We start from the raw sequence: 27,145 nt of genomic DNA, 5'->3' as shown, positions 1-27,145 counted from the left end.
ATAGTTTATATAATGACGTAAGTTTCCTGAAGGATGATGATCTTGGCTCTCATTCTGTGCATTATTTCACACTCCCCAAGTAGCACCACTGAACTAAGTACTAGCTGGATTGCTTTTTCCAAAATCCCTGGTAGGATATGAACCTACACAGTGTGGGGTAAGTTGTTTGAAGTCAGTGACTTTACCTACTTGGCCAACAAGGGATGATAATCAACCAAAGGATACGTAGGGTGGATTTGCATACAAAGTTTATATAAACAAAAAACAACAAAGCAGATAATAAATAAATACTTTATTTCCTCAAGAGATTGAGTATGTTAATGGTTTTGTACAGTATAAATGGACAGATAGTACAAAATAACCCTTATTGAAAAAATATTTTTTGAGAAATGGTATAAAATGGAGACCTGTAACAAAGTTCTTAAACAGAAAAAGATGAAGTCTATTAGCAAACACATTAAATAAGCTACATATTTTTAGAGTTGGTAAAAATGTTTATTTATATAAAAAAATTTCAGACTGTTGATTGAACAAAATTATTATTTATTTACAGTTCCTAGTAAAGTTTACTATGGGAAAACTGTAGTGGTAAGCATTGAATAAAATGGTGCTAATATTGATAAGTCTTTAAAAACATTTTTTTTTCATATCACTTTTTTCTTACAAAATATATATTTATAGCAGTGTTCATGATAATTATCAAATCATACAGTCGATACACAAACCCATCCTTCATCTTATTTTCATACCATTTCTTTTTTAATGTAAATCATCAATAAATTTCATCTGAAAATTCAATACTGTAGCATATACAACCTTTAAAGCTAAGACTCATTAATTCTTTGCGCATCAACTTTATAAAAGTTGTAATGAAAAAAAAACCCATGTAAGTAAGCATCCACACTGCATGTATATCTGACAAAAAAGTAGCACCTATTGGCTAATAATAGTGAATTTCAATTACTACAATATTATCTAAAAACAAGATTTTTTTATATACTGGGCAGGAACCAGTTTCCGGACAGAATTCGAGTTTTTTTAATTGTTTATTTTTTAATAATAAACATGCATTAATAAAACTAACATTACAAAAAACCTGAGCTCTAACTATGTCCGATAACACAATTAATACTGCCTGGTGACGTAAGCAATGTACAAACTGAAGGGTTAAATTAGGTCAATAAAAGTGTAAATTGTTTACTCTTGCAGAACCAGTTTCCGGACATAAATTAAGCTGCTATTCATATCTGTTTTTAACAGATAATTATTCTAATATAACAAAAAATTTCTTCTGACATATTAGCTTTCTTATATAATTAAGCTGATTTACTGAAAAATGTTTATGATAGGAAAAATAACGATCACGTGATGGGTCTCGGAATGACTGAAAAGTGAAACGGATATTTTTGTGTGTACGGCAGCAACGAAGTGCGAAAGTGGAGTAAACCTAGTTAAACACCGTTTTCCAATACGTTACAGATTTAGTTTTGGGGAATTACAACCAATGAACTTCGAATGAAGTAGATTGTGCATTAATTGCTACCCCAAATTATATCCCGAAATAAACAAAATATTGCGCATGCGCAGAACAAATTACATGCCCCAAAGGGATATAAGGCTGTTTTTAAAACACAGGTAAGATATCCTCACGCAATTTTAATGATGTATCAACTTGGAAGGAAATTTATTTTCTCAAACAATCAAACCAAGCATCTTCATGACATATAATACCGATTGTCATCGATAAAGCCAAAATTAAGCCGTTATAATACTTGTCCGGAAACTGGTATTGTCCTGAAACTGGTTCCTGTCCAGTACATTTTTTTATAAGAGCTGCAATCACAGTGGTCTTACTATGAAGCAACTTTTTAAGCAAAAAAAAAAAACAACCATAAAAATATTAAACTTTAACATAAGGAGCCTGTAGCACTTTCAGGTGTAGATCAAATTTAGTCATAACCTTTAACCTTTTATTTCTATTTTGTAATTTAAAGCTGGTTGCCTCCAGATCAGCCAAAATATTTCAATAAAATCAAACTTGAGAAAAATTTACAAGGACTTCAGGAAAGTCAAAATATTCAAGATTCGAGTAATAATTGACATGTACGATTAATGACCGATTTTCAGTACTTATAACTATATTTCTGATGTGTTATTACATGTAAAGCTGTTTTTTAGCCAATTTAACCTCTTTTTGTAATTTACATGGGTTGTAAATGGAATTGATAATTTGTAAATCGCTTCCTTTTGGTTTCTTTACAATATTACACATTTTCAAAATTTACACAAAAGTTAGCATAAACCTGGAGACATGCTGCTTTAAACAGTCATTAGCACTATAAACAAATCATGTAAAACATATTGCAAATATGACAAATGTTGATTGGGGCCCAGATAGTGGTAAAATGTCTATGGTGTTATACGTTTAGGATCACGTGGGAATAACGAAGCCTTTCTAATATTGTCAAGTCCTAGATATAACATGGTCACTCTTTCCAATCCTAGAAAATACAATATAGTATAATAAATTATCTGTGATACAAAAATTTGAAAAAAATATTTCAACAGGTTTTCAATGAAAATGTTTCAGTAGTTTTTTTCCCTATCCCAATACAAAACTTTTAAATATTCACTGATCCCAAATGTGACATATATGCATTAAAAGAGATCTGAATACAGAATTTGACTTTTACTTTTGTATATATGAACCACCAATATGTAACAGCTTGTATATTATATTATGTGTCCTTCAAAGTGAAACAACATATACATGAATAATATTTTGTATAGAAAGAGCTTCATATAAAATATATGTTAATAATGTTAACACCATAGTTACCTATACCACCACCAGCATGGGGAGGTGCTCCATATCTGAATGAATCTATATATCCTTTGATAGTTTCAAGATCTGAAATACACAGATTAAAATTCTAAATATTCAGCCAGAAATTTTATTTAACTGAATTAAAATATAAATACAGTCGACTCTCGTTATCTCGAGGTCATCAGGACCGTCCAAAAATTATCGAGATAACGAAATGTCGAGATAAACATATTAGGATTTGAATAAGGCAGAATCTGATTTTTACAAAAGACATGTGCATACCTTTTGTCAAATAAAGTATGATATCCCAATCATGTCTTGTTTTCATAGGCCTAGTCCATATTTAAACTAGAAATGTGTCATCATGCCACGGATGCCCCCGCATGCAGCCAAAATTTCAGATGTTATAATATTTAGTTCCAAATATGTTTGCACAAATTATTGTTTTCATTTTAAGTTCAAAGCCCTTAAAACTTTTCAATGTTAACACAAACCATTTTCATACAATGTTCAAGGCACTGAAATTATTCAGTCTTAACCTTTTGAAAATAGCATATTTCATATTTGTAGCCAAAATAATGGCTACATACATTTCAACAAAAGTATGAGTGCTGAAACTGAAAGTTCAAAATTTTTCCAATATTCAAGAAAGATAAGTTTGTCCAAGATCATTGAACCACGACCAAATTCAAACTTAAACTGCTTATTCCTAAGATGTATCTATATTATTTTCAAAGTGAAAGGGACATAACTCTGCCAAAAAATCATCAAACCATGACCAAATTCCAACTTGACCTGCCCATTCCTTTGACATATCCATATGTCAAATTTGAGTTGAATATGTAACACTGTTGGGTAGATAATGACCAGAACTGGTCAATTTCATATTATTTTCAAAGTGAAAGGGGCATTTCTCTGCCAAAAATCATTGAACCATGACCAAATTCGAATTGGCCTGGGCATTTCAAAAACATATCCATATGTCAAATTTGAGTTGAATGTGTTGTACTGTTGGGGAGATAATAAACAGAAACTGAAAATTTCATATTATTTTCAAAGTTCAAGGAGCATAACTCTGCCAAAAATCATCAAACCATGACCAAATTCGAACTTGACCTGTATTTTCTCATGACATATCCATATGTCAAATTTGAGTTGAATGTGTTGTACCGTTGGGGAGATAATGAACGGAAACTGAAAATTTCATATTATTTTCAAAGTAAAAGGGGCATAACTCTGCCAAAAATCATCGAACCATGACCAAATTCAAATTTGACCTGTATTTTCTCATGACATATCCATATGTCAAATTTGAGTTGAATGTGTTGTACCGTTGGGGAGATAATGAACGGAAACTGAAAATTTCATATTATCTTCAAAGTAAAAGGGGCATAACTCTGCCAAAAATAATCGAACCATGACCAAATTCGAACTTGGCCTGTATTTTCTCATGACATATCCATATGTCAAATTTGAGTTGAATGTGTTGTACCGTTGGGGAGATAATGAACGGAAACTGAAAATTTTATATTATTTTCAAAGTAAAAGGGGCATAACTCTGCCAAAAATCATCGAACCATGACCAAATTCAAATTTGACCTGTATTTTCTCATGACATATTTAATGTCAAATTTGAGTTGAATGTGTTGTACCGTTGGGGAGATAATGAACGGAAACTGAAAATTTCATATTATTTTCAAAGTAAAAGGGGTATAACTCTGCCAAAAATCATCGAACCATGACCAAATTCAAATTTGACCTGTATTTTCTCATGACATATTTAATGTCAAATTTGAGTTGAATGTGTTGTACCGTTGGGGAGATAATGAACGGAAACTGAAAATTTCATATTATTTTCAAAGTAAAAGGGGCATAACTCTGCCAAAAATCATCGAACCATGACCAAATTCGAACTTGACCTGTATTTTCTCATGACATATCCATATGTCAAATTAGAGTTGAATGTGTTGTACCGTTGGGGAGATAATGAACGGAAACTGAAAATTTCATATTATTTTCAAAGTAAAAGGGGCATAACTCTGCCAAAAATCATCAAACCATGACCAAATTCGAACTTGACCTGTATTTTCTCATGACATATCCATATGTCAAATTTGAGTTGAATATGTGCAACCGTTACTAAGATAATGAACGGAAACTGATGATGACGGAATGACAGAATGACGGAATGACGGAAGGACGGAATGACGGAATGACGGAAGGACGGAATGACGGAAGGACGGAAGGACGGAACAGGGTAACACTATATGCCCCGGCCATTACATGGCGGGGGCATAAAAAGAAACATTAGCGGATGTTTACCAGCGGGAATACGGGTGTCTGTGATAAAAACACATAGTGAGGTTTACTCAGTAATACACACCGATATAGTGAAAACATTGTTTTCAAGGTGGTTGATCTAGATATCCTCCCGGGTTATTTATCGAGATTGTTCGACCGCTGATGGATTTGGTGGTGATGTTGTGAAACAATATTGCAACGATAGCATTTTTATATTTCCACTATTTCATTTACATTTAAAGTCATAATGAATTGATACAGTGTTCGAATATTTAAAATTCACTCATTTTGGACATAAGTCAATCAACACGCTAAATAGATTAACTTTTATAAAAAACAGCTTAACTTGTTATAAACATAATCATCATTATGAGACGGGCTTTTGAGCAATTATCGTCTAGTTTGTGTTTTTCACACGTCTGAAGGAACAGACAAAGAAAATTATTAGTCGAGATAAACAAAGGATAATAGTGTGAAAATAACTGTTGGGGCTGAAATTTTACATCGAGATACTGAAAATATCGAAATAAAAAAATCGAGATAAACAAATATTTCCAATATAGATAAAGAAGGAAGAAAATGGGGACTTTCAAAATTTCATCGAGATAACGAAATATCAAGAAAAGCGATGTCAGGATAACGATAGTTGACTGTATATATGATTCAATCTGTACAGTTCTTAACCATACATCACAGAAAAAGTTTTCATCTCTATTTCAGAACAGGAACGAAGAAGAATGATAATATACATATGACGTATAATGTTTTAAAAGAGATAGTGTTAGACATTATTTGTGGTAAAATTGAGCATAACAAGATGTTATAAAACATCAATGTCTACAACTCATACAGTCATATGTAAGTTAACAGTTAATAAATTAAATTCAAGTGAAATTTTATGAATTCCCATTTGACTGTCAAGGTCATTTAGGTTTGTTCTTGTTTTGGGTTTTATGTCACACCAACACAGTATAGGTCATATGGCAACTTTCCAGCTTTACTGGTGTGCAGGAAGACCTTAAGTGCCATTCCATGCATTATTTCAGGCACAAATGGGCAACTGAGTAGAACTTCTAACTGTAAGCTAGCTGAATAGAAGAATCCAAAGTCCAACATCTGTGAGTGACAAGTGATCATTTAGGAACAGCCTAACAATCATTTGTACTTAACACTCTAGATATTCTACTTTTGGTTTACCAAATCTATACCTACTTCACGAACATACTGAAAGACATCAATATGTTAAAGCATTACACATAATAATCTTTCTTCTAGTAAAATGTATGAGTAGACCAAGACAATGAAATGAGCCGCATCATGACAAAACCAACATAATGCATTTGCGACCAGCATGGATCCAGACCAGCCTTCGCATCCGCGCAGTCTGATCAGGATCCATGCTGTTCGCTTACCAACTCTATTAAAAGTAGAGAAACTGATAGCAAACAGCATGGATCCTGATCAGACTGCGCGAATGCGAAGGCTGGTCTGGATCCATGCTGGTCGCAAACCCATTATGTTGGTTTTGTCATGACGCGGCTCAAATGAATATTTCCTCACCAATTTCATGTAGTTTGGCACGTTCAGCCAGAAATTTGGGGTCGTGAATTCTCTGAGCACCGGACATAATCTCCTCTCCACGCATGAAGAAATCGTATGAGTTCGACCATTTCTGTATGATATACATGTAGAACAAATAAATGAGTAATAACATTTTTTATTCTATACTGCTAATTAAAGTGGAAACCATGGAAATAAATTGAAGAAAAATGTATGTATTGCTAAATGTAGCAGCTACTAAAATCAAGGTTCTACATAAACATTTTGGGATTTTCTATTGCTATTTATGAAACAACTTAAAAAAGTTATGATTAAGGTTAAAGTTTGCAGACGGAAACGGCAATGCTGACATGACTGTAACAATAAAAGTAGAGCTTATAAGACAAGAACAAAATTCAGTTAATATGAGAATCAATCAGTCTTCAACGATTTCTAAAAATACACACTATTTTAATGATATATTTATAAATAATTGATAAATTATATTACTAGATATCTGTACAAAGTATATACCAGTATACTTACAATGTTATTAGGATCAGGCATGGTATAGAAAGGTCGTACAGCCAGGGGGAACTTGTCCAGGATGTAGAAGTCGGTGTCATACTGTAATAACAATAATTAGTTCATTTCAATACAACTCTATTTATAATACCTTTACCAGTTAAAAACTTCTCCAGTCAAATATCATATCCCTACTACAAGTTCAATTCTGTTCCAAGTCAAATTCTGTAAATGACTTATGCATAAACTTGTGAGTATCCATTTATAATTTTAAAGACAAATTCAAAATGAGCAACAATTATTATTGCTAGCACTGTTACTGTAAATATTTTTTTATCATATATGCTTGCCACTTTGACTACTCTGTAAATACTGGTATTGCAAGGCCATTCATATACATACAAACGTGGTGCAAAAGCTTGGTAAATTTTACTACAGACTTTTATGAAAATAGATTCTTTTCATTTGTAAACTGTTCTTATTTAAGATATGCTGTAAATGGAATATTATATTCATGTAGATACAATACTAATAATACAATTTTATTTAATATCTTCAATAAATTTAGAATTAAATCTACACTCATTTAACATCCCCTGTACTGTACACAATATTTGAGATAAAACATCATGCATTTTCTGAAGATTCTATTTTCTGAGTACATAACCATTCCCAAAACCATATAGAAATCATAGCTAAAACAATATATCTCCAATTATTAATTTTACAATTACATGTGTAATTATACATTTTATCATATATAGGCCTAATTAGTAAACATTTACACAATGACCAGAAAAGGCGAAACAAAAATATTGGTTATTAAATACCATACCTTAGCTTTAACTAGCCTGCCAAGTAGTTTTTCATTTGGTGTACTCAAATCTTCATCCTCCTCCATTTCAACACCAGCTTCACGTAACATAGCCACACCCTCCTTGTATTCTAACCTCAAACTATAAATGTATCGAAATAAATGTTTCCCTCGTATAATAATCTTTCATATCTTAAAATTTCCAAGACAGGACTTTATCAACTTTTGCAATATTTCGGTTACTTAACTGTAAGTAAAATTGCTTTAAACAAAAAATAAAATATGATTTTAACACATGCCCTGATTGTTATACTGCCAAGAATTCAAAGCATATCAATCAAAATTCCCATCCAATCAAGTTGGGAAAGTGGAAGAAACTATTACAAATTACAAATTCATATACAAATATTGCCCATCAAACAGGGCAGTCAAGTGCATTATTACACAATATAATATTAGGCACAACTTAAAAAAAAGATTGCTTTCCGTCATATGACATCAATAAACCCAATGTCAGGAAAAAAAATTTCTATGCTCAATTTAGTTTAACATATTTTTATCCATTCTGTGTTGTATCAGCATGTTAGAATGGAAATAGATATTATTTTTTTGCATTATAGTGTAACAATACATGATTTATCATTCAAATGTTTTGTAATTAATCACTCAGGCCTATGAACCTTTGTGAATTTATTCCTGTGCATTTGAACTCGAACTGTGCATTATTCTACAACAATGCACTATTTCCAAAGTATATACCTAGGTTCCAAAAATTTGAAGGGTTCTGCAGGAAACTGTTTATTGACTGTTGCTATTTCCTCTGCGTATCTGAAACATTAATTTGTTATTTCATAAGGTTGTAACAGTTTACCTGTATACCGATATATTGCAATATGAAAAAATAAACTTTGTACCACAGTACGATTTTTGGAAAACCGTTACTTTATAAAATTCATAATTTTCAATTAATTGCCTTCTAATTTCGTACAAATTTTGCATAAAATCTTTAATTGGCGAATTTTATGAGCGCCAACATAAGATAACAATATCTGACCCAGATGTGAAAGGTAAAGCGCAACTAGTTTTGTTTATCAAATTGTGTGACACTTTACTTTCTATTTATTCCTTACATTTTTATTAAGTTTCTTATAAGAATATATACATATAACAATAATATATAATGTTACTCCATCAAAACATATACACAACAATACGTATTGCAATATATTGCAATACGCTTCGGCAAAATGGAAATATCTTGCAATGCGGTTTTTGCTGTATTGTTACACCCCTATTATTTTAGTTCAGAATTTTTAACATAATACTTATATATAATTGTCAAAATATTTTAATTAAACTTCAATTAAATGTAAAACATCTTTGTCCCATATACAAAATATTTTTTACAGATATTTCTTATTTTTGTAAAATCATTCATGGTTACCTCCTTGCCCATAACTCTTCTAAGATACCTAACAGTACTTCCCTCATGCTAGTGCTTCATGTACTTTTGGTTAATTAAAACATATTACTATATAAACTTACAGAGAGTCTTATAAAGTCTGATCAACTGTCTCAAATGAAGTCTTCTCAGACTGTTATGGTAAGATTTGTATGTAACTGTTCTGATGTCAAAATATTGACCAATTCCTGACTTTAGAATGTGCTTATGCATACATACACTAGAATACATGTGTAGTAAGGTTACGGTAAAACACTTATTTCCTAAGATTTACTAGGTATAGAATTTCCAGTGTAGAAACAGAATCACTGTTTCCTTTACTGCAAGCCTATACAATTCAATGTATATGGGTTATTGCCACAACAGACACCTTAAAATATCTTTCATTGTAACATAAACAATGTATAGCAAGCTAACACAAGTCCACTTTTATCATCTTTGCGATCACATGAAATAGGTTTCTACAACGCAGAATCATACCTTGTTAATGACTTGTACCAATCTTTTAAAGAAATATACAGACCTGTCCCTCAGACCTTTAAATATGGAGACAAAGAGATGATCGAGGGCATCTATAACCTCATGATAATGATAGTTAAAACACATTTCTAAATCTACACCAACAAACTCGGTCAGATGGCGATGTGTATTCGCATTTTCTGCTCGAAATACTTTTTACATAAAATATAAATAATAGTCTACAATGCAGAATTGTACCTTGTTAATTACTTGTATAATTTTTTAGAGAAGTATACAGACCTGTCCCTGAGACCTTTAAATATGGAGACAAAGAGATGATCGAGGGCATCTATAACCTCATGATAATGATAGTTAAAACACATTTCTAAATCTACACCAACAAACTCGGTCAGATGGCGATGTGTATTCGCATTTTCTGCTCGAAATACTTTTTACATAAAATATAAATAATAGTCTACAATGCAGAATTGTACCTTGTTAATTACTTGTATAATTTTTTAGAGAAGTATACAGACCTGTCCCTGAGACCTTTAAATATGGAGACGAAGAGATGGTCGAGGGCATCTATAACCTCATGATAATGATAGTTGAAACACATTTCTAAATCTACACCAACAAACTCGGTCAGATGTCGATGTGTATTTGCATTTTCTGCTCGGAATACTTTTTACATAAAATATAAATAATAGTCTACAATGCAGAATTGTACCTTGTTAATTACTTGTATAAATTTTTAGAGAAGTATACAGACCTGTCCCTGAGACCTTTAAATATGGAGACAAAGAGATGATCGAGGGCATCTATAACCTCATGATAATGATAGTTGAAACACATTTCTAAATCTACACCAACAAACTCGGTCAGATGTCGATGTGTATTTGAATCTTCTGCTCGAAATACTGTTAACATTACATTCAATATATTACATTTACAATCTCATACAATCAGTTCAATGAACAGAAATGCTGCTTTAGCTTTCGAAGTTTAGTCTTCTTCAGAAAAAATTAATGTTTGTAAAATAACAAATCAATATTAGAAATAGTCACTCCAAAGTAATGGGCCTTTACCCATCACGTTAGAAAATCATTGTGCATGTATAAAATATACATGAGTGATCAGTAATCACATGTGTCACCTCATGATGGCCAATTTTATGTTGGGACAAGTTTTGTGACAGACGGACAGACAGACAGACAGTGCACAACTAGACTTGGTACTGATCATTCCTGTAAAGTTTGGATAAAATTGCACCAGTAGTTTATGAGGAGTAGTCTGGACAAGCTTGTGTATCTGGCAATACACAGAAAAAAACACCTTTTTATCAAAGGGCCATAACTCGGCCAAAAATCATTCAACCGGAAAACCCGTGCAATATGCGCAAGGACTTGAGCTACAGATCAATCCTGTAAAGTTTCATTGAAATTGCATTAGTGGTATAAGAGAAGTAGTCCGGACAAACTTTAAAAATAAAAATTATTAAAGGGCCATAACTCTGACAAAAATCATTGAACTGGAAAATACTGACAATATGCACAACTAGACTTGGTACTGATCATTCCTGTAAAATTTGGATGAAATTGCACCAGTAGTTTTTGAGGAGTAGTCCGGACAAGCTTTTGTGTATCTGGCAACACACAGAAAAAAACACCTTTTTATCAAAGGGCCATAACTCGGCCAAAAATCATTCAACCGAAAAACCCGTGCAATATACGCAAGGACTTGACCTACAGATCAATCCTGTAAAGTTTCATTGAAATTGCATTAGTGGTATAAGAGAAGTAGTCCGGACAAACTTTAAAAATAACAAGAGCCCGGTTTGAGCCGGGTGATGCTCCCCGAATAGGTTTTGGACACAGGAAAGTACACCTCATGAAGTTTTAGAGTTATGTCCCTGGAAAAAATTTAAAGTCCAAAATTAGGCAAGGCAGAGTTACTGTTCTTTGCACTGCACTTCTAATCAATGTGATCTATCAACAGGGCCTTTTTACCCTTCTTTGTTGTAGCCGGTATTCGGCTACTTCCCCAAGCTAACTTACTACCCTTTTTTCCCAAAAAACAGTCTAAAATTCCCCTTCTTGCGAAGATTTTCCCTTTCAGGGAAATGTTAAATCGAAGAAAATAACTTGTAAACAAACTCTCTTGTTTAAAAATAGATCATTGTTTTCGTCCAATGAAAGCTAATTCTTCAATTACCCGCTAAAGGGATACCTCGATTGTAAACTCACTGCCTCAGTCTGAGTTTGCAACATTGGAAAATCCCGCTGCTTTATTTTTTAGTGCACACGTGATTTTTTTACGACAATACGGCGACCGATTTACGATGTCGCAAATGTAAACAATGTCACAGAACAAGAAGAAAATACGATTGAGTGACATTTGTAATTGTTTATGAAAAATTGGACAAATTGTTGACCTTCCTGTAAGTGCAAGAGAATCCAATACATGTATCCACTCGCAAGTTTGTGTGTCCGGGTAGCACAACATACCCAATTGTGGGAAATAGCGAGTCTAGCACAACAGTGCCAGTAATAGTGATATGGTGGGAACTGATAATCTGATAATAATGTTCCCTCTGAATCAAATCAAGAACCCTCACATGTCCTACGTAAACTTTCTATAATTAGGAAATATGAGTCAATGTATTCTGGGAAAATAAAAAGTGGCAATAAATTGATCTCTAAAAAAATCCCTTTAACTTATGTTAATAGACAGAAAGCTCCCGAAATAAAGTGTGTTTGGAGGAAAATATGCCAATATATTATGATATTTCCCCCAAATATATGATTTAAATATGTCTTTATTTATAGTAATAGTGGTTTAACTGCCAGTGGAAAATATATTTTTTTTCCCCAAAAATATGAAAACCGCGCATTTTTTCCCCACAAAAAGGGCTAGGGCGCCTTCCCCAAAACTAGTGAAAAGGCCCTGATCAACCTACAAAGTTTCTTGATGATATCTCTTATGATTTCCGAGTTATGTCCCGAACAACTTCAAAAATTAAAAATAAACAAAGGGCAATAACTCCAGAATTAGGCAAGGCAGAGTTATAATTCTTGTGCACTGCACATGTACCCATTAAGATATATCTACCTACAAAGTTTCATGTTGATATCTCTTATAGTTTTACAGCTATGTCCTGGACAAGATTTTTCTAAAAGGGGAGATAATTCAAAAATGAGGCTTAACAGAGTTATGGTTCTTTTGCACTGCACCTCTACTCAATGAGATCTATCTACCTACAATGTTTCATCTTGATATCTCTTATAGTTTTAGAGTTATGTTCCGGACAAAGTTCAAAGTGTTAAAATTAACAAAGGGCAATAACTCCAAAATTAGGACAAAAAGAGTTATTGTTCTTATGCACTGCACATCTACCCATTGAGATCTATTCACCTACAAAGTTTCATGTTGATATCTCTTATAGTTTTAGAGTTATGCCCCGGACAAGATTTTTCTAAAAGGGGAGATAATTCAAAAATGAGGCTTAACAGAGTTATGGTTCTTTTGCACTGCACCTCTACTCAATGAGATCTATCTACCTACAATGTTTCATCTTGATATCTCTTATAGTTTTAGAGTTATGTTCCGGACAAAGTTCAAAGTGTTAAAATTAACAAAGGGCAATAACTCCAAAATTAGGACAAAAAGAGTTATTGTTCTTATGCACTGCACATCTACCCATTGAGATCTATTCACCTACAAAGTTTCATGTTGATATCTCTTATAGTTTTAGAGTTATGCCCCGGACAAGATTTTTCTTTAAGGGGAGATAATTCAAAAACCGGGCAAAAAAGAGTTATGGTTCTTTGACACTGCACTCCCCCTCAATGCCCTCTACCAGTGTATGAAGTTTCAACAAATTATCTCCATGGGTTTTCAAGTTATGCTCTGGACAAGACAACGGACAGACGGACAGAAGGACAAGGCGCCGACTATATGCTCCCCCGAAATTATTTCAGGATTTTTCGGGGAGCATAAAAATTATTAAAGGGCCATAACTCTGACAAAAATCATTGAACTGGAAAATGCTGACAATATGCACAACTAGACTTGGTACTGATCATTCCTGTAAAGTTTGGGTGAAATTGCACCAGTAGTTTATGAGGAGTAGTCTGGACAAGTTTTGTGACGGACAGACGGACAGACGGACGGACGACGGAGAAGTGATCCCTATATGTCGCCACTACTTCGTAGAGGCGACACAAAAATCATGCAAATGTGACCTTATTATATATTTATCTTTAATCTTCATGGATACATGGTAAAAAATAGCTCATAAGTCCGTAAAAAAAGGATGTCAAAGTCCTTGTCTATGTCAAAACAAATGATGTATATTAAGACAAAAATTTATCAATTATACATCCTATTATATAAGTACAAAAATACTTGCCTGCCCCTATGGTATAAACCTTTTCAAAGTCAGCTGCTATTGCCATCTGTTTATATAACTGAGGAGACTGTGCAAGGAATGCACTTCCTTTAAAATACGATACTTTGAATACATTAGCGCCACCTTCTGACGCCGCTGAAATCATACAAAACATTACAATTATATCACTTATATTTTACATCCCAAATAGTCATTCTGTAGGTTTCAGAAAAAGGGATTTTGTAGTTTTCAACAAAAACAAGGAAGCAAAAATGTTATCAGAATATACAGCATTCAGACTGCTGACACACATATAAACCATTCCAAGAAATCATTCTGTATTATCTTTATAATACATTGTGTATGTATTACTGATGTGATTTTTCAGAAAATCAGCTTTGACTAAACATATAAAGTGGCAAACTTGCAACCACTTAATATAGATTCAAGATTTAAACATTTATTCATTATACTTAAGTCATAAATATGGAAATATCTTTGATACATATTTAGGAATCATCCTTTTTATCATATTAGACCTTTAATTTATGTAACAACTTTAACCACAGTTTTACCTGGTATAATTTTAGGTGTATGTAATTCCACAAAACCTTCTTTATCTAAAGTTTCCCTGAATATTTTACACACTCCAGCCTCTAGTCTAAATATAGCCTGACTGGTTGTTGTACGCAGATCTATGATGCGATTGTCTAGTCGCGTGTCTTGATGAACAATAGCTAAACCCTAGAAATAAACATCACGATAGCTAAACCCTAGAAATAAACATAACGATAGCTAAACCCTAGAAATAAACATAACGATAGCTAAACCCTAGAAATAAACATCACAATAGCTAAACACTAGAAATAAACATCACGATAGCTAAACCCTAGAAATAAACATCACGATAGCTAAACCCTTGAAATAAACATAACGATAGCTAAACCATAGAAATAAACATCACGATAGCTAAACCCTAGAAATAAACATCACGATAGCTAAACCCTAGAAATAAACATCAAGATAGCTAAACCCTAGAAATAAACATCACGATAGCTAAACCCTAGAAATAAACATCACGATAGCTAAACCCTAGAAATAAACATCACGATAGCTAAACCCTAGAAATAAACATCACGATAGCTAAAACCCTAGAAATAAACATCACGATAGCTAAACCCTAGAAATAAACATAACGATAGCTAAACCCTAGAAATAAACATAACGATAGCTAAACCCTAGAAATAAACATAACGATAGCTAAACCCTAGAAATAAACATCACGATAGCTAAACCCTAGAAATAAACATCACGATAGCTAAACCCTAGAAATAAACATAACGATAGCTAAACCCTAGAAATAAACATCACGATAGCTAAACCCTAGAAATAAACATCACGATAGCTAAACCCTAGAAATAAACATCACGATAGCTAAACCCTAGAAATAAACATCACGATAGCTAAACCCTAGAAATAAACATCACGATAGCTAAACCCTAGAAATAAACATCACGATAGCTAAACCCTAGAAATAAACTCACTTTATAGTTCATGTCCTAAGTGGCCTTTACATCTGACCTACTGACCTTAAAACGTAAGGGGCCCATGTAGTCGGGGAAATAAAGAAATATTTAGCATTTCAAACTACAAAGAAATTGGCCTCTCTTAATGAAAAGGATCTCTGTAAAACAAGTTAAAACAAAAATAGTATATATATATATTTTTTTAGAAATAGCGGGGAAATATACTTTGTTGAACAGAAGAATGAAGCTTTAAACTTTGACCTTAAATTAGCCCTTAACAAACACAAACTACAATATCTGGCCTATGAAGTCAAAGTGGGGCACCCAAGGGAAAGTGGTTCAGGTTGCTGACGTCAAACCACTTGCCCCTCACCACTGTGGGTTCAAATCCCAGACAAAGTGAACCAAGAGGACAACAGTCATGAGCCATGACAATGAACATAAGATAATGTGATGGAATAAGATATCATGTACTTACATCTTCGGAGTCTGGTCTAGAAGCATCTTCTACTAACAAAGGTAATCTCGGCTCAGATGCACTAACCACCCATACCTGAAACATAGTATTTCACATACCATCACCTTAGTGCAATAACTGAATAAATGCTATTAAATTTAGAAGCACTTATTATGTTATTGAAATAAGGTGACATTACATAAATTATATACAAAATGTATTAATTTCTTGTAGAAAATTATATAGAGAGAGGATAATTATACACTTTAATTAAATATATTCATTAACTGCAGGTAGTTAAATAAAGCAGCTAGTACTTAATTTCTTGTAGAAAATTATATAAAGAGAGGATATACACTTACTAAATATATTCAATAACTAGGGGTAGTTCAATATAACAGCTTGTAACTTAAGTAGAAGCAAGCCTTAGACAAGAAGCAAGTATACTAACCTGTTCAGCATGTAGCTCTACATCTTGTTGTGTACACGACTCTACTTTTTGTGTCACTGTCCTGACATATCCCTCAACATCTATGATAGATTCTTTGTTAATTCTGAAATAAATATAAGATTAGTCTTTCATGTACATTTTTGTCAATGAAAAAGCCTAAATTTTGAAATTTCTGACAGTGTATTTTTCATAAAACTGTTTTCAGCAACATTTATTTTACATTCATTTAGATTTGTTAATATGAAATTTGTTTGATTTATTTTAACACAGTCAAATCTGTTCCTGGAACTAACCAGTACTAAGCAATTATTGTAAAGTTACTTCCACATAGAAACAATGGCTTGCTGCAGACAGGGTTTGAACCCAGTCATGGCCAGCAATCCTTAGATTACTAGTATGATGCGTTAACCACTCAGCCACATCACTTTTATGCTTTGTCTAACTAGAAAAAACATCGCATGCGCCTTTGAAAAGTCAGTCACCAACTCAGTTAATTACACATTTGTTTGCGCAATGTTCACATAGCCATTGGCCATCTGATATCATCTTCTTTAAAATTTATCATGCACCTCTTTCCCACATTTCAAATGCAAACAGTTAAAAAAAAATGCTATTTCTTTACTAATCATGCATAAATTTAAAGGCATAAACACTTATATGAGTTGCATGCTCATTGCAATTTTCTAAATTCTCAGCATGATATGTATTTATTTAATTGCATTTTTACTCAAAATGAATAAATATCCACCATATTATTATTAAATTTTGGTCTTGGTAAAATTGTTTTTAGTGTCTCTATTTCAGAGATATGTTAATAATAAGCTAAGTAATGAAGTAATACAACTCTTAAGACTCAACTTCAATGATTTTTTTTCAATATTATTGGACTTTGTCTGTAAACATCAATTTCAGTTTAAGGCGTAACTACAAATTTCTTCTTTAAAATGCTATGAATGAGGTCATTTAAGTCAATAACACTATTATTTAAGACCCTTTTTCTGAACTTCCGATTTATTAATGTCAAATAATGTCAAAGGGTCTTTATTGCCAATAAAATGCCCCAATAAAACTATAATGCATACATTTGTAACAATAAAATTTTCAATTTATCATAAAATATAACTTTCATTAGTTATAATTCAGCAGTTAAAATGAGCTACTATTTCATAAAACACCTAGAATCATAATTTCAGTGTATAATATACACATGTAGGAGTATAAATTCTTATTCAATTTTTCATAATATTTTTTCCAGGCCAGACTTAAAGAGTATCTTTGTTTTCCCTCCCACGACCCTTGTCAGTTAGGATAATATAATCTTTTACCTTATGAAAATATTTCATTCTTTATTGAACATATTCTTCATACCTTTATTACAAGGATTTTTTTTAAACAAGAGGGCCATGATGGCCCTGAAGTCGCTCACCTGTATATAGGCCCCCAAAGCGGGGCCAGTTTAAACCCCCAGGGCTTTTATTTGAACAAACTTGGTAGACACCCATTAGATAATGTTTCATGCTTAACATCTAAGGTCTAGCTGGTCAAGTTTTTTCTTTAAACATATAGTTAAAAACATTGACACACCTGGGGCAGGGCCAGTTTGGACCCAAGGGTTTTTATTTGAACAATCTTTGTAGACACTTACTAGAAAATGTTTCATGCTTAATATCTGAACTCTAGCTATTCGGATTTTTCGAAGAAGATTTTTAAGTTTTTGCTATACACAAATCAATGACCCCTGGGGTGGGGCCAATTTTGACCCCATGGCTTTTATTTGAACAAACTTTGTAGACACTTACTAAAAGATGTTTCATGCTTAATATCTAAACTCTAGCTATTTGGGTTTTTTCAAAGAAGATTTTTAAGTCTTTGTTATACACATATAAGGAAAATCAATGTCCCCTGGGGCGGGGCCAATTTTGACCCCAGGGCTTTTATTTGAACAAACTTTGTAGACACTCACTAGAAGATGCTTTGTGCTTAATATCTAAACTCTAGCTATTTGAGTTTTTTCAAAGAAGATTTTTTAAGTTTTTGTTATACACATATAAGGAAAATCAATGACCCCCGGGGCGGGGCCAATTTTGACCCCAGGGCTTTTATTTGAACAAACTTGGTAGACACTCACTAGAAGATGTTTCATGCTTAGTATCTAAACTCTAGCTATTTGTTTTTTTTCAAAGAAGATTTTTTAAGTTTTTGCTATACACATATAAGGAAAATCAATGACCCCCGGGGCGGGGCCAATTTTGACCCCAAGGCTCTTATTTGAACAAACTTGGCAGAAATCCATTAGAACATGTTTCATGCTAAATATCTTAGCTCTAGCTCTTTGGGTTCTTTAAAAGAAGATTTTTAAGTTTTTACTATATGCATATAGGGAAAATCAATGACCCCCTGGGGCAGGGCCAATTTTGACCCCAGGGCTTTTATTTGAACAAACTTGGTAGACACCCATTAGAAGATGTTTCATGCTAAATTTCTTAGCTCTAGCTCTTTGAGTTCTTTAAAAGAAGATATTTTAAGTTTTTTCATTTGGTTGCCATGGCAACCAGAGTTCTGCATGGGAACAATTTTCAAAGGTGACCACCAAAGGAACATTCCTGTGAAGTTTGGATGAAATTGGCTCAGTGGTTTATGAGGAGATGTCATTTAAAGTAAAAGTTTACGGACGCCGGACTACGGACGCCGGACGGACGCCGGAGGAAAAGCGATCACAAAAGCTCACCCTGTCACTTTGTGACAGGTGAGCTAAAAAGAACATATACATTTACATGCTATATATTATTCTGTTTTCAGAATCTCTTCCACTGATGTTTCTGCTCAAATGTTAAGTTAAACAAGAGCTGTTGGTAGGACAGCATTTTACTTTCAGTTAATTAACCGGACATCTAAAATTTTCCAGCATTGTCATGTGACCCTACCGCACCAGACTGGTGTCATGATTTTGCGCGGAACAATAATTTATTGTCTATCCACTCTACAATAGCTTTCCCTATTCTTTGAATAACGAAGCTAAAAATAATTTGTTTGGCAATAAATCTTTTGGGTTGCAGTAATGTTCTCACACATGCTTTTTAGAGTCTGTAATAAATTAATTGAAATCTACAGATAACGATCACGTACCCAGCTACAAACTTGATCATTTGTTTGCTGACATTTTCTGTGACATAGATTAAACCTTGTACTGTCCATTTCTGTTGTCGCAACACAAAGAAACACTGTTTTCCTGTAACACATGTAAGGTTTTAGGTTTAGACAATACATGTTCTTCACAAATAAAATACATAAATTAAAGTGAATTAGTTTATACAAATTTATCTTGGTTCATTTGTAAAGGAAGCTATAAGCTTATTGAAACACTCTCAAAACCATTCCTGGAACCAACCAGTACTAAGCAATGAATGTAAAGGAAACATAGGCTTGCCCCTGACAGGGGTCAGCAAAATTACTAGTAAGACACGTTAATCACTCCGCACCTCTATAAAGTGAATTGGTCTATAATGGAATGATTGAGGGAATAAAACAATAAATAATTATGTTGATAGTATTTATTATCATAAATAACAACAAACCACATAACAAACACGATTTCATGTATATGGATGTTGTTGGCAAGTGTGAGAAACATGATCCGATATTACATATATTTATGTAGCAGATGATAAAATGTTCTAGAAGAAAATATAATCATCAATCATATAAATGTTCAAACTGGATCACTTAGAACTTTAACAACATTTTTTTTTCAATCAGTTTTTTATAAGAATATCCTAATAATACATTTCCATTGTTTTCATCAATATTTGAAATTCTAATGGAAAATGTGCCCATTGTACACCAATCCACTTTAAACCAAATATTTAAGTGTTTGTGAGGAAAAATAAAATGCATACAAAACATTACCCAAGATTTTTCTATGTTAAAAAGGGAGACAATTCAATAAGTATCCATGCAAGAGTAATGGGTCTTAGATATTGATCTAAAACACTGATGTTTTTCAAATTTCAAGTGAAATGGCCAATAGTAATGCTAAGGGCGAGACCTAAAATAAATAATCCACTACTCTTCAAATATAAAGAAACTCCTGATAAAATAACTCCTTTAAAAGTTAATGCTAACATTCATCTTTACCTTTACTTCTGGATGTCTGGAGACGTGCCCGAACCCACACTTTAGTATCGGCCAAATCAGCAGTTAACTCTTTCAACGGCAGTATTTTTCTGTCGATCCTCTCCTGTGATTGAATAAGTGGCAGGTTACCATAGCAACCCTGTGATACATCTTTCTCATCAGACTCGACGACCTGAAATACACAGAAATAGATCAACTAAATCACTTTAAATCGAAGGATAAACATTTCACAGCGAGCATTTAATTTCTACAGGAATATATTAGTCTAGACGGTTCAAATTATTGCAGATTGAATTTGCTATATAATCTCTACTTGTACTTCAATGAATATTATTGTTTTAATTTTTTTCAAATGTCATGTCTGCAAATAAGGAAAAAATAATTGTGTAAATGAATCTCTGACCATCTTTTTTTAGTAACTTACAGACTGGCAAAGTATCTGATAATACAAAAGCTTTCTGCCATAAACATTTTGCATTATATTGTTTATTATCATCTATCTTAGTGTTTGAAATTATATTTTGTCCAATAGAATTGCAGTATTTCAAATGAATCGTCACACATTTACTTTGGTAAATCGGCAAAATGTTAATCAGTCTAGTAAATTGACTGTTTGTAAAAATAATTTAAAACACTAAGCTGGTTAAAATTTATAAGAAGGTATTTACAAAAATTAAATTGGTCAAGAACAGTGCCACCAGCCCATCTTTTAATCTAGTAAATGCTTACTAAAAAACACTTAACTTGAAATCAATTTCATAAAACTGTCGATTTACTAGACATATCAAATTTAGTCGCATTACCAAAGTAGATGAATTAATATGATTCATTTGAAATACTGTGATTCTATTTGACAAAAAATAATTTCAAACAATCTAAAGATTTATTTTTCCATTGATAAATCAAAATAACTTTCATAATTCAGTCTGAAAATTGAGAACAGGGTGATATATGAACCTTTAATCTGTCTCTGGCACTAATATAAATTAAAGACCCCTTATGCTGGAGATATATTATTCTTATTTTTTTTCAAACTTTATGACTTTGTTGTCCTGTTGTAGTCTCTGAAAATTACTCTTTGGCTAATCTTTAGAACCATCTTTAGCTTTTGCTGCCTTTTGGCAATTACTGAAGTATAGTGTCTATAATTTAGTATTTTGTATCAAAGTCAAAATACTACATGTACTTTGTGTACATTTTGGTAGTTTCATGATGAATAATTTCACATTTGGCACTACTTTCTACAGGTGATAAGCATTTAATATGCTCTAAAATCATTATTCAAACATTATTAAACTCATATAATGCCTTTTCTAAAGGAAAAATTTATTTGTTTCTAAGCCATAATGTGCCTTTAAATATTATATAATCAACATCACTAATTCTGTGTCATCATTATTTCACAGTAATGGCATATTTGTGAACAGTGTTAACATTTGTAAAACATGTAACCAGTGTTAAAATTTGAAAAAATTGACAACCTAAAAAATAAACTTTTATGCAAAATATTATAAATCTGTAGATTTTAGATAAAATTACTGCAGGAAGTCACAGTAGTCGGATACAATTTGTGCATATGACTGAAACAATCACCAAAATGTTCTTGTTTGTTGGGAAAAAATTGATTTACAAAGGTAAAGATAGTTTGAATATTCAAAATAGTGCAATATGACATTTTAGAAGTACATATTTACTGAAATATGAAGAAACTAGATTGAAACACCTTTCACCATGATTTAAGTGATGACATAATGTAGTCTGGCACATCAAATCTGTTTATGATTGAATATGTTGTTGTTTCCTTATGTCATATGGCAGAAAATACTTTTTATGTTACACCTGATAACAATCTTTTGTACCATAACTTCCGTAAGTTCATTGTTTGTTTCAAAGCATTTGTAAGAACCACAAACTCAGAGAATCACAGTATACTTCATTTTTACTTTTTCCTTATCAGATTCATCTTGATGATATTTACAAAAAATAAATTTATTCTATCATCATGGACATCCATGGCAGACTGGTTATAGTTGCTAACTTCAATTTATAACCACTTGCCCCTCACCACTGTGGGTTCAAATCCTGCAAGAGACTTTGGATTCTTTCATTGAGGAAGCTATCCAGCTAGCATAGTTACGGAACGTTGGCGGTTCTACTCAGGTGGCCCTTTGTGCCAGAAAAAAATGCATGTAAAACACACACACAAAATTCCTTCTTTACTATGCTGACCCTCAAAGAAGGGAAAGACTCTTCAAGTATTGTTGTTATAATTATATATGATAACTTGATAAGTAACCTTTTTGCTGCTGAATTGTCTAAATGGACTACAGACTAGTTACCTACATTTCCAAACAGTCCATTATCAGTGTGAGAGAATTATAAAGATGAAGATTTATATTTTTAGTCAGCAAACAGGACAGAGCCATGGCTGTACAGAATAGCAGGCTCACCTTGTTTTAACCACAAAATGGTTCCTGTATTAAATAGTTAAGCTAGTACCAGCATCATATCTTTGACAATTTGTAATATCAGTCGTATCATAATTTTCATGATAACTAAATCTAATTCATCACAATGGTGTTAATTTACATATGCCACATTATCATAATTATTGTAATGATACTCACATTTTCTTTATTTTCTTGCTTCTTATACTGGGCCTTTTTAGCAGCTTTTTCTGCTTCTTTCTGTTGTTTCTTCAGAGCTTTCTTAGACACCTGACCTTCACCTTCCCTGAAACAAACAAGTCTCATTTTTTATTTCCTATAAAAATCAATACCACACCAATGTCAGCCAGAGGGCTCCACTTTTTTCCTTAAAAAAAATGGCAGGTAAAATTTACTTCCATAACCCTTGCGGTACTGTACCAGAAACTGCAAAGTCTTCACCACTTAGTTTATGTATAACCTGTAAAGCAGGAAATTCAAAATAACACAGGAATTTCACAAAAGTTACACCAAAATCGGCAGATCTATGACCAAAAGGAGTAAAAATGTACAACATCACAAGTTATATAGACAAATATAGTTTGTGATAAAACAAACTGGAAAATTTGCCAGTATCAACTAGTGACATATAATTATGAAAGGAAGCTGATAAATGTTATTGAGGCAAATGTGACTGAATTAAGTTTTATCTGCTTCTTTTTAGTATATTTATCAGTGACTTCTTTTAAAATCAAAGTACTGAAGTACAGAATAGACTTTATAGTCAAATCACCTCCTTATTGTCTAACAGTGTTATCAGTGTGACAAATATGTGCAGGTGGCAGCATGGTCTAGTGCTTAACATGTCTGACTAGTAATGTGAGAATTTCTAGCAGCCTGGGTTCAAATCCCATTAGAGCAGGTCCAAAAATTACCTAGACAAGCACCCTGACCAAGTCTGATGACAACTGAGTCAAAAATGTGACCACTAGAGGGTTTCCAAATATGAGTGGTGTGACCTTGTACAGTTACAGCTTTGAAAATAAGTTCAACAGGTTGAGTAATCTATTGAGAACTGTAGTGCACAGTAAAGCTTTAAGGGTATAAGTTTGTTTATACCGGGATTGGCTTGGAAAAACGCTCATTTACTGAGTTCCAGGTAACATCTATTACTAGGTTTCTATTTTAACAACAATTATGATTATTACATAATTATATAAATGACTTAATTAAATGCAAGTTTCCGTTTGAAAAACAATAAACTCAACCTTGAGTTTTAAAGCTACTATCCCACATATGGTTGTTTGAGTGTTTCTGAAATAAAATGTCATTAAAAGATAAAATTTCACTATGGAAAATATATTATAAATAAAATTTTATATGGAACTAGATGATTTTTATAGCTCTTACACAATGAAAAGCTATTGTAGTAAAGTATTTGCACTTCATGCTGTTATTCTAAACCATTGAATTGTTTTATTTTGAAAACATTGACTTAACTTAAAACCTTATATTAGCACATCCGTTAATTGTTTGCAAGTAGGACAGTCGGTTACAGCCCTGCGGGTAGAACAGTTGTTCTCAGTAAATTTTAAACCTGCAACCAATTGCTGCACAATATATGATAGAAATTAATGTGTACAAAAAGAGACATTGTCACATAAAAGAAGAACATAATATCTTGTTTAACTAGTGTGATAAACAGTGGCGTTTATAGCACTCGTCATGAAATCTGCTAATTTTACTTCTGAATCAAATTTTGTTAAGAAAAGTGTCTGTAAGATGAGAATTGTACAGAAAATTTTGTTCAAATTTTACATCTCCAGATGAGATAAGTATTTGAGTATTTTGCATTAAATATTATGAAATACTCAATAAAATTTAACTCTGTGCATACCAAATACACTATAAAAACAGTGGTTACCCATTCAATTTGATTAAAAGTTCATAATAAAAGTGGTAAAATAATTTAAAACAGCAACTTCTCGGCTGAAATAAAATTGTCGAGTCGGTCCCATTGAAAATGGAAGCAGCGCATAATACCGAATGACAAAATGTGTACTAAAAAATAAACAATTTTTTTTTTATGATTCAGACTTCTCTGTTCATTTTCATAGGCGTAGTGTAACTAATTGTACTGCGCGATAAGATATTGTGCTATTTTCCAGTGTTTTTTTTTCATGCCGAATCAATTAGGCTAAGGCTTCATCTACTTTCATATTAACAATGCAAATAAATTTATTAACGAAAACTCTATGTTGGTGAATATAGTGACAAAATAAAAATGTATCATTAAATTTAGCAACATTGTCAAATCTTGCATCATGTTTTCAATTAAATTTTTACCCCACCCATCAAGATTAACATTGAAAATACACATGTCAAACATAAAAATTTGTTTTGTTACATAATCAATCAAAATCTGTAATGAAGAGCATTACCCTTTAGCTTCCATGTTTTAATTTTAACAATCTGTGACAAACTAGATACTTGTTACTCGGTATTTATGCTCTAATCAACAAAAGTTTCTTTAATTTCCAAAAGCCGGTTGCATGCACTGTTTACTTCCGGTTTACACGTGCCGTTCCCATAATGCAATGCGAAATGGCTGAATGCGGAAAACACGGCTGTGCGATGTTGACTGTTTACAAACCGTAAACCTCATGTATATACTCAAAATATTCCCTTTTTCGAAAGAACAATGCCAAGTTCTTCAAGAAGAAAACAATCAAAGCCTCAGCACCTGACCAGTAAGTAGTCTTTACCTTGAAAATTTAATTTTATTTGATCAAATTTTCTGACAGTTGGGGGTCGCTGCTTTGCATGCATGCATGAAATTACGCACGCGCACGCGAATTATTTATTTTTAATTCCTACCATGTATATAGTACATTGTTAAACTGTCTTTATGTCTTTGATTTTATATCTGATATTATTTTCGCGTAAAATAATCATATAAATAAGATACCTCGGATTTAAGTGCATTCCTAGCATGCATAGAATTGGGTCGATAAGTTGTTGACAATCGTAAAGGAATGCATGACAACACCAATATGGATTTTCAGCAATTCATGAAAGAAAACCTGTATGTTTTGCCACTTACATGAAGTTGTAAAAACTTAAAAAGACTTCATTACTGAGAATGTTTACCTCGATTTAAATATAAAGATAGTAAACAATTATTATTGATAATTATATTTCACAGCTTTTTTGTGTGAGTTGTTCCCCTTTAGTTGTAATAACTTGTACATACATTTCATACTTTTATCCAATATCATGTTAACTTTCATGTCATTGTACTTTTCATGCCATTGTATGTGTAAGCTTGCATATGTGTTAATCATCAGAACCTGGTAGTTAAAATGTTAACAAAACATTTGTCTGATATTTATATATCAGTATTGGCCTCTATTTAAACAATGTAATGTAATGATGTATATGTACTTCTTTTGTAATTAATATATTGTAAAAGATAAAATATATACACAAAAATTAAGCATCAAATGCCCATACATTGTATGGTAATTTTCTACTGACAAACTTAAAAAATTAAAATACAGAATGAAAATATCAGGAAATTATATATTTTTGTCTTTTGATTATCACAGATTATTTTCCACTTTTTTCTTTGGATTACAATGTGTTATGATTCCGGTAACAATTTTAGTGTTTCCAAAATTTTATATCAAGAGTTATCTTTAATTTAAAACATTTGTAATCAACTATAATATTAAATATTTAAATTGTTAATATCATATCTATATATCTTGTAAAATATAATTAACTGTAATTAATAATCTCTAAAAGAAAACAAATAAAAAAAACACATTTATA

At 32.3% G+C, this 27,145-nt stretch overlaps 1 protein-coding gene across 3 annotated transcripts; it reads right to left on the bottom strand.

Moving 5' to 3' along the window:
* Positions 1-1,815: 1,815 nt before the first annotated feature.
* LOC132748409 (aspartate--tRNA ligase, cytoplasmic-like) lies at positions 1,816-26,091 on the bottom strand. 3 transcript variants are annotated; one of them, XM_060738016.1, is made up of 15 exons: positions 25,753-26,091; positions 23,513-23,618; positions 20,886-21,057; positions 19,878-19,980; positions 16,752-16,854; positions 16,322-16,396; positions 14,893-15,061; positions 14,339-14,473; positions 10,700-10,847; positions 8,766-8,834; positions 8,028-8,148; positions 7,214-7,294; positions 6,689-6,800; positions 2,840-2,911; positions 1,816-2,501 (listed from the first exon to the last, which is right to left on the bottom strand). In XM_060738016.1, exons 1-15 carry the CDS (start codon positions 25,764-25,766, stop codon positions 2,410-2,412), a joined length of 1,572 nt encoding a protein of 523 aa, XP_060593999.1. In that variant the 5' UTR covers positions 25,767-26,091; the 3' UTR covers positions 1,816-2,409. The 3 variants fall into 3 exon arrangements, with proteins under 3 accessions (XP_060593999.1, XP_060594001.1, XP_060594000.1); XM_060738018.1 differs by lacking the exon at positions 10,700-10,847 and adding an exon at positions 10,464-10,611; XM_060738017.1 differs by lacking the exon at positions 10,700-10,847 and adding an exon at positions 10,228-10,375.
* Between the last annotated feature and the right edge of the window lie 1,054 nt (positions 26,092-27,145).

The sequence above is a fragment of the Ruditapes philippinarum genome, unplaced genomic scaffold, assembly GCF_026571515.1.
Source record: "Ruditapes philippinarum isolate M1 unplaced genomic scaffold, ASM2657151v2 ctg13937_1_1_1_1, whole genome shotgun sequence".
NCBI lineage: Eukaryota > Metazoa > Mollusca > Bivalvia > Venerida > Veneridae > Ruditapes > Ruditapes philippinarum.
The sequence above is the reverse complement of the archived record's forward strand: the minus strand, read 5'-3'. Positions and strand labels throughout refer to the sequence as shown.

Bases quoted from the DNA above. Each gene is read 5' to 3' on its own strand.
- LOC132748409 (XM_060738016.1), bottom strand. The intron at 16,397-16,751 runs GTTAGTATACTT...ACTATGTTTCAG, and splicing joins TAGAGCTACATGCTGAACAG to GTATGGGTGGTTAGTGCATC. The intron at 2,912-6,688 runs GTGAGGAAATAT...TGTGTATTTCAG, and splicing joins TGCCAAACTACATGAAATTG to ATCTTGAAACTATCAAAGGA.